This window comes from Condylura cristata, unplaced genomic scaffold (assembly GCF_000260355.1).
Source record: "Condylura cristata isolate star-nosed mole 26May11 unplaced genomic scaffold, ConCri1.0 scaffold00014, whole genome shotgun sequence".
NCBI classification, from domain to species: domain Eukaryota; kingdom Metazoa; phylum Chordata; class Mammalia; order Eulipotyphla; family Talpidae; genus Condylura; species Condylura cristata.
Window position 1 is genome coordinate 26,820,383 of NW_004567115.1, and position 9,067 is coordinate 26,829,449.

Consider the following 9,067-nt stretch of genomic DNA (forward strand, 5'->3'; position numbering starts at 1 on the left):
TTGGCAACACAGGGCCGAAAGATGAAGCTCCTTATGTTGGATGATCACAGATAGAACCAACGTGCAGCGGGCGATGTCACACGCCAGCCACGTGCTGAGCACCAGCTGCCCCAGCTCACGTAAGGCAGCTTCTCTCACTCAAAGGTGACAGAGACTCAGGGCGGTGAGTATGAGACATTCCTGACAGAACAGTTACCCATCAAAGTTTACTTAACACTGACTTGAGCACAGGGATATATTGTTCAAGCTTCCAACTGAGTAAGGATCTTTAAGGTTCTTGTACAGAGCTTTTCTATTCCTCGTTAAAGATGTAGTCACCCTTTTCAGTCCACTGTGTGTGACATATACAAAAACAGATACCCACGTTCCATATTGAAAGTCATGTTTTAAGAGAATAAGGAGAAGGGAAAGGCTGTGGTAAGCTGTTGCATTTTGACTGTCATTAATAATGCCATTAGGTACCAAGCACTGTACAAGGTGCTTGCCCAGGCCATGTCACGTATCAGGGTCTGTGGCAGCTGAGAGCCTGAGGCTCTGCACTAGACTGCTCATTTCACATTTTGGTTCTGCACCTCATGAGAGACATGACTGTGGGTTCTGTGCCTTAATAAGTTATATGACCTTGGATTCTACACCTCACAAGTTAGATGATCTTGGATACTCTTGTATATACAACCTTGCTGTGTTTCAGTTTCCCATACAAAAAGCATAATCTGCAATATTACCAGTCTTCAGAGGAGTTTGGAGGACTAGGAGGATTAATTCATATAAACTCAGCTTGGTAAGAGTAATCATATTATTTTTCACAATAACTCTATGCAATGCTAAAATTATCCTTAGTGTCTCATCTATTATACACTTTAATTTTCTCTATGAGAATTTATTCTCCCAACAAGGTGACGCTTTTAGAAAATTTGCAATAAAAGTATAGCAATAGATAAGGGGGGGGGGAAGATGGAAAAAATAAACCAAGTATAGAAAAGTTCAAATGTTAATAAAAATCACAGAGATGTATTATGACATTCAGAAGAAGAACCAAGAAGCAAAAATAGAGGGCAGGAAAAAAATAACACAGAGAATCAAAAATAAATCCTCCTTGTTTACACCAAGCCCCTTTTCCAGGACTCAGCATCCACATAGCATGTACAGCCTCCTCAGCTCAGGCTCTTAAATCACTACTAGTGGCTAATTGGCTTTTTTCTCAGCCAACTTGATGTCTTGAACTTATGTGAAACTAAGAACATGAGCAAAAAGATGGCAGATTGCTCAGAAATAAATGCACAACTAACTTAAAAGGAACCAAGGATATGGTAGAAGAAGGTGCTGGGGAAACTAACGAAAGTTACAAAAATTAACTAACTCAAAGTGGATTAAAGACCTGAGTCTAAGACTTGAAACCATAAAATGCCTAGGGAAAAAAAAACTTACTCTAAGCTCCTTGACTTCAGTCTTAGTAATGTTTTGGGGAAATTAACTTCAAAGGCAAGGGCAGCAAAAGCAAAAACTAAGATAATTGGACTACGTTAAACTGAAAAGCTTCTACACAGCAAAGGAAACTGTTATCAAAATGAAAAGGCAACCTACTGAATGGGAGGGGACATTTGCAAATCATTTATCTGACAAAGAGCTAGTATCCAAAAATATCTAAAAGACTCAGATAACTCACCACCAACAAAACAACCTGATTTAAAAATGGGCAGAGGATCTAAATAGGTATTTTTGCAAAAAAAGACAGAAGCTGGCCAAAAGGCATGTAAACAGGTGTTCCATATTCCCTGATTACTAGGGAAAGGCAACCCACACTGTGAGCATGGCTGTCACAAAAGATAGGAAGTGAGTGTTAGAGAGGATGTGGAGAAAAGGAACCTCCACTGCTGGTGGAATGCAAATTGGCAGTCTCTATGGCGAGCAGTATGGAGGCCTGTCTTGAAGTCTAGAATTCCCAAGGAATCTGACTACACCTGTCCTGGGTGTGTATCCAAAGATTATGAAAATACTCATTTGGAAAGATATAGGCAGTCCTGTGTTCACTGAAGCGCTATTTACAGTAGCCAAAATTTGGGAACAAGTGCCCACCTTGCATGAAGGACTAGCGATGGAGTACAGAGATAAAATGTCCAGCACGTGAGTGCTTCAGGAGAGTCAGAGACTTGGTGATATGTGAACTTTGTAGCATCGTACTATTATTTTCTGCTCTAAATTTTTTTTTCCTATATGGCGAAAGCCATCTGTGCTAAACAACTTCATAGCTGTTATAAAATCTGAGGGTACATTAGGTTGCTGTTACCTGCGATTAGAATTTCATCTCTCTCCTTCAGAATTTCAGCTCTCCTTCAGCTTTGTGCTTTCATGCAATAGAAAGCACGTGTGATGTCTGCACCCCATCTCCCATCAATCAAAGCCTGGAAGACTGACCATGAATCCCCACACCTTTAAAATCAATGTTTTAAATGCTGCAGAGACACTAATGTTAAGAATCATTCTTAAATCTTTTTTTAAATTTTCATATAATTCAGTATGTGAATAAAATCTAAGAAAAACTACCTTGAGAAAACCACTGGAGAGTTAAGAATGTCCTCCCATTTCAAATGAGGACACTTTCCAACTGTAAGAGGGTGTATGTACCATTTAGTAGAAAAATTATCTTTTGAATAGAGAACAAGATTTTTGTCAGGTAGGGCCGATAACTAATCTTAGCCTATAATGGGCATTAACAAGAAGACGGATAACTAATATATCTGGTGCTTCCAGCCATCCCCACCGTTATAACGGATGTGTTCAGAGTCTGCTATAGGAGGTTCGTCTCATGAAGAGAAACAGGATCTTCAGCACCATTTAATTAAACTGTGACTACTTCTGAATGACCATGAATGCGAGTTTTGCTGCCAAACACCAGTGCCAGTGCCAAAGAAGTCAATTCCATTCGATATAATGCATATTTCCTGCTGGGTTTGAGCGTCCAAGGAATTCTTACCTGGTGCTCCTGTGTACATGATGGAAAATACATTTATTGCTATTGTAGCAGCATAGAACACTGGAAGTGCCCGGAGACCATTGGGAACAGGGTCCTCCTGTATGACAATGAGATAAAGAGGAAGGTCAGGATTCAAGAAGCATCTGGAGCCAATCAGGCAACATGACAAAACGCTATGGCCGCAAGTCCAAAATGGCAGGCCAGTGCCTGCCTGCTGCGGGGCCTGCTGACAGCTACAGGAGCAGTGGTGGTGGGCAACCGCGCCCCCAGGGGCTCTCACAAAGAGCCCACTATTGGCCCAGCAGATGCATGAACGCATGAGAATTGTGAGCTGATGTCAGACTTAGGAAAAGAACTGTTAGGTCCATTCCTGCGGACTGAAGCTGCTCCAAAGTCTGTGGTGCTCATGGCTCTTCCAAGCCCAGGTTTTTTGCTAAAAACCTTTCAACAAACATTTTGAGATGTGATCCACTTAGAGAGGCAGGTGACTTGAACATTACTGCGTTACTACTAGATTTCATGTTATTGCACAATTCATCTCAGCTATATTAAAATACACAAATGCATTGCCAAGTGCTATGATTTTCAAAATCTTTTCATAAGGCAGAGTATCAAATCTTCAACTATTAAAAATCAAAAATTCTTTTTCTAAAAAGACATTTAGTTACAACTTTAGGCTTCATGACATCACACCCTAAATCTAATACTTTGACAGGAGTGGGAACATACATCTTTTAAGCTAAATAACAAGCAGAGTATTAGAAATTTAGAGTTTTAAGCAGATATACTGAGGCTTTTGAAGAAAACATGTGGACTGAGAACTCCTCAGTGAAGCACTAGCTTACAGAAGTTGCTTAACAAATTCCAAAAAGGATGTTTGCTAATAGCCAAGTGAGATATTCTTGCACACTCACGTGAATCGTCTACTACCCACAAAAAAGGGAAATTTTGTCCAAACATGTTCACAGAAGTAAGGATAAGTGGAAACTATTTCACAGATATCTCCTGTCAAATACGAACTTGTGTAGAAACCAAGGCCACAGCGCACCACAGGCATCAAGAACTTATTCAGCAAGGTCTCAGCAGCTGTCAGCACTCATCAAGAGGCTGGAGTTGACACACAGGCTGGTCAGTAAGAGCAGGGTGGGAATGAGTGCCCTGGTGAGCATCACAACCAGGCCCCGGCAGGGAAGTGAATAACATGGAGATGAGTGACAGTAGGAGCTAGGGCTGAGAGGTTCACCAGTGTTCCAAACAACACTGTCTTAGGCCATTGGAAAGAACTCAGGGTGAACTAGAAAAAATGCTGGGATGCTTAACACTTTTACATTTTATGTCTGGAAAGCTCTGGTTTCCAAAATGTTTTTTTGTCAGGGACAATGTCAATAAAGAACCCCCAACCAATCACTTTTAAATGTGTGTAAATCCAAGTTCATGGTTTTTTAATTGAATCACTTTATGTTTTCTCAAATACGCTATTACTAAAAATCAAAAGATAACTGTCTCAATGAGACCTGTCTCCTTCCCTACCTCTCTCCCACCTTTTCCTCTCTCTTCCTTCTTTCCTCTGTCATCTGCCACTCATCCAACACTCACCCATTCCCCTCCCTTAACAAACATTCAACCAGTGTCTCTGAAGTGCTAAGCACAGTGCTGAACACTAGGATGAAGTGAACAAAATGGTAGTGGTGTCTGGTGTCAGAGATGCTACAGTTACACCATAAACAGGCAACAAAGCAAGAAATAAGCACTGCCCAATGTGCTAAGTGCAGTGATGAGAATATCCAGAGTGTGGGAGCAGAAAGCAAGGTACACACCAGAACCTGGGCGGGAGGGGGCAAGACCTCCTCGGAAGTGACCCATGAAATGTCATTATAACCAACACCTGCTGAGTTGGAGCAGAAGTTTGCCAGGCGAGACTGGGCAACAGGCAAAGAAAACTGAAGGGTGGAGGTGATCAGGCAAGAGTGGGTAACACCTTCCAAGAGGTAAACAAATGTTGGCATGGCTGCAGCCCAGGAGAAGGAATGGCAAAATAAATGATGATGATAAGCTTGTACTTATCCCAGAGAAAGCCCTCAAGAAACTTTTGGGCAATGATAAAAACACTTTGCTGGATCTTCCAGTAAGGAGCTGAAGGAAGGCATGCCCATAATGTGATAAAGTAAGTGAAATACACTGTTTAAAAGCATGTTTTATGGCCTGTAATATTATTGCAACAACTCCCATCAAGTGAAAAATACAAACAGGTATTGTTTTTCTGGAATAAAGATGTCAGTAAGTATTTATTTTAATCTCACTTTTTTCTTTATAAAACACACCACGAAGCACATTTCCAACTTTTTGTCTTTTCTCAAATTAAGTCAATATTTTAAGCATTCTTCCTCCATTAAAATATACCTTACATTGGAGTAAAGAAATTCTCCAGCTATTTTTAGTAATAGTCAATTCCAGAATCTTAATACTCTCTCATTCTATTATGTTTAACATGCAGGAAATAATTACCTTTCTTTTTTGAGCACAATGCCTGCAAGCTTTTACTAATGAACTCAATCACAGAGCACAGCACACTGTTTACAATACTGGTTTCTGGGGAAGCCCCTGGGTACTTCACCTTGACTTTATCTGCCTATCTAGTTATAAAGTCTGGTTCTGACTCCAGGCTGCTGTGACTTAATGCTATAAAAATACAATTAGTCCTCTGACCCCTTTCATTATTAATTTCTATCAAGTACAACCCAAATTAGCTTAAAACAATAAAATAATAATACCCATTTACCTTTTTTAAGATGAAAATTCTGATCAGTACAAAAAGCACACCAGACATGAAACCGGACAACAGTGGAGATATAAACCACGAAGCAACTGAATAATTAAAAAAAAATTAAATGAATGTTAAAATTCTACATAATTAGGGTTATATTTACATATAATGCTAATCAGCACATAGTACAAACATAAATATTCCAGAATGATTTCGCTAAACTCAGAACCTAGTAAACTCCCTGCCTTGGCAGAACTGACCCTGACGAGTGTCTAACTCTCCTCCGACACAAACACATGGCCCCACGTCACCTCGCATGCTGCCAGCACACGGTCAAGGAAGTCTTTGCTTGAGCTCAGGCCGCAGAGACAGGCTTCTTGGGCTCCCACTGAGGTCCTTCATCTGCTCTTGTCCATCCTGCTTTTGTTGCAGGTTTTATTGCAACAGTAAGGATTATTGAAAAGCTGGTCTGCCTAGGCACTGCTACTTCTAAGTTGTCCCCCAGCTAATTCTATAGGGCTGCCAGAGTTAAGAACCACTCTTCTAGACGAGGTGAACAGCTCTGGGTTCACTCTTCTAGATGTGTTTTTTCTGGACACATGTACCCCTAACTTGGCAGATAGGGGCTCCAATTTCACTTGCATCCTTAGACCACTGGGATTCTTAACTGGAAAAGCCCCCCAGAATGGAGGTGGGTGAGTGTCTATCTAGCAGGTAGGCTGGAATCACGGCTGCATGGATTTCCTTCTTCCTAAAAGCCAGTTCCAGGAAACAGGTTGTCAGAGCCTGTGAAGCCTGGGCCTGAGAACTCATTCTACAACCCAGAAAGCCCATGAGAATGCTTCCTCTTTGGGGGCTGACTAGGTGATAAGCTTAATGGAGCGAGGTGAACAGCTCTGGGTTCATGTTGAGGTTTTCAGGAACTTAAACCCTGACTCCTAAACACTGAAGGCATTTTCCTCACTTGGGCCTAGTTTTTCTGTGATCTTCAGACTGATTTCAATCAGATAAATTTCTTTTCTGCCCTGAGAACAACAGCTTTGATTTTCAAGGCTTGGGGACAAGGCAATATTTGGAGTTAAAGATGATTCAGTACCTAGTAAGAGTCTACAGTCTCCATTAACAGAAATTATAATAAGGGAGAACGTATTACCCGCATATGTTCTTGAGACCTTGACATTTTAGAGGGAAATATTATAATGGTAACTTTTACTCAAACTTATTCTAGAATGTGTAAAGTTTCATTCTTTGCAAGTTAAAGAAAATGGGAATTACCTATTTTGACAAGCTCCATCCACTGCACACCTTTGGTACCAATCGCAACGAGCGAGAATCCTATAGTGGAGCCAACAATGCAGTGAGTGCCTGAGATCGGAAGCCGCAGGAAGGACGCGATCAGCTGCCAGACAGCTGAGCCTGAAGGGTGAAAGATGAAATGAAAAAGTCAGACATCAAGTGTCTGAAAAGGTGACAATTGGAAGAAATCCAAACCATGGCTCTCTGTAACACCATTTCCCTGGGGTGAATTTTCTATAGATTCTTACTTTGAAAAGTGCTAAATCCTTGATAAAAACCATTCATATTATAGGTTCTCCCTGGTGGCACAACTGGTTAAAACACCGAATTATGAAGCTCTCTGCAACCACTGCAGCATGAGTTCCATCCCCAGCCAGGGAGCTGACCCACATGGCACGGCAGCCTGCCGCTCCCCTCGGCAATGTACTTTGCCTGTTCTGCTCCCCACTCTGTCTCTGGTGAATCCTCTCACCCACCCACCACACCTCTGGCCTGTACCCCAGTTCTGTAAGCAAAAATAAATAAATCTTTAAAAAAAACAAAAACACACCACTCATATTACTTTAGCCCAAGAACATTTTTCAACACTGATGGAGGTTTTTTTTTTTAGATTTATTTATTTGTACATACAGAACTGGAGTACAGGCCAGAGGCTCAGGGGCGGTGAGAAGCTTCACCAGAGACAGAGTGGGCAGCAGAACAGGTAGATCAACGAAGTACACTGCTGAGGGGAGCAGCAGGAGGGTCAGGAGAGGTCTGCCGCGCCATGTGGTCACCTCCGTGGCAGGCGGGAATCGAACTCATGCAGAAGTGGCTTTAGCTTCTCAGTGCAGTGCTTTAACCCGCTGCGCCACCAGGGAGGGCCAAGTTTTTCACTTTTTAATTTGATCTTCCTGGAGATCAAATTCAAGGCATTCACTTATATAATTTATCAAATAATTCTACTTGTCATGGTGAAATTTTTTTCTAGGTTATAATTAAGAATAAGTGGGAGAAATCTGAAACATTGTTCTATTCTATTGAGTAATGGTCTAGAAAATTTTTAATGTAACAGGGTGGGCCTAGGGAAAGGACAGATTCCAGGTTCCCTGCCCCATCCAGGGGAGGATGGAGCTGGGCAGGAAGGAGGAAAAGCTAGAAGAGACTAGAAGACTGTGAGAAGGGAAGAAAGAGAGAGAAGACCTGGAGGAGGCACAGAGAGCGAGGAAACACATGAAGAAGCTGTGCTGGCTCTTGTCCTTGGACTTTTATCAGATGTTTGGAGAATGTAAATGAAGCACTTGAAACAGATGTGGGTGAAAGTCCCCTGGGAATGTTAAAACAGTAGCAGCTGTAACCTTGATTTTGATTCTGCGCTTTTCCTTTCAGATTTGTCTGGCCCCTTTTGTCCTTTCCATGTGTCCCCACCAGAAGGTGCCTGAGACTTGATGGGCTTCTGGACTTAAGCAGTTTTGCTTTGGACCAACCCTGTTTTGCTGGGCATTTACCCGTGAGGGGATTGGTAACTTTGGATGCATGATCTGAAAGCTATATTCTTTCTTTTCTCTTTATTGCACACTAAATTATTAAAAGTTTTTTTTTTCTTTTGAAGGTCTTACACACTAGAGTATATTTTGTTCTTATGTGCTGGGTGGCAGAACCCATTTAAAACAGGCAGGTTTGGGCTGTCTGGGTTATATCTCACCTACCCTAGCACATAAGTAGTCAGGTAAAATTTAATAAGCTAATATGTAATTCACATTTTGATTCACTTCTTTAAATGTTAGAAATTTATTTCAGTAGCAGGCCCTCCCTGGTGGCGCAACGGGTTAGGACGCAGTACCGCAAGCTGGCCGCAGCCGCTACAGTGCAAGTTTCATCCCTGGCCCCAGAGGTGACCCACATGGCACAGCAGACCTCTCCTGACCCTGCTGCTGCTCCCCTCAGCAGTGTGCTTCTTCGATCTGCCTGTTCTGCTCCCCACTCTGTCTCTGGTGAAGCCTCTCACCACCCCTGCACCTCTGGCTTGTACCCCAAATCTGTATGAATAAATA

General features: G+C 41.9%; 1 protein-coding gene across 3 annotated transcripts in view; it reads right to left on the minus strand.

The window, feature by feature from the left end:
* The window catches only part of SLC20A2 (solute carrier family 20 (phosphate transporter), member 2), an 83,108-nt gene that overhangs the window by 22,845 nt on the left and 51,196 nt on the right, over positions 1 to 9,067 (minus strand). For all 3 annotated transcript variants that reach the window (XM_012724955.1, XM_004682284.2, XM_012724956.1), the window contains 3 exons: positions 7,014 to 7,154; positions 5,754 to 5,839; positions 2,975 to 3,071 (listed from right to left, as the gene is read on the minus strand). In XM_012724955.1, the coding sequence (XP_012580409.1) occupies positions 2,975 to 3,071; positions 5,754 to 5,839; positions 7,014 to 7,154 (324 nt within the window). The remainder of the gene's footprint in view (positions 1 to 2,974; positions 3,072 to 5,753; positions 5,840 to 7,013; positions 7,155 to 9,067) is intronic.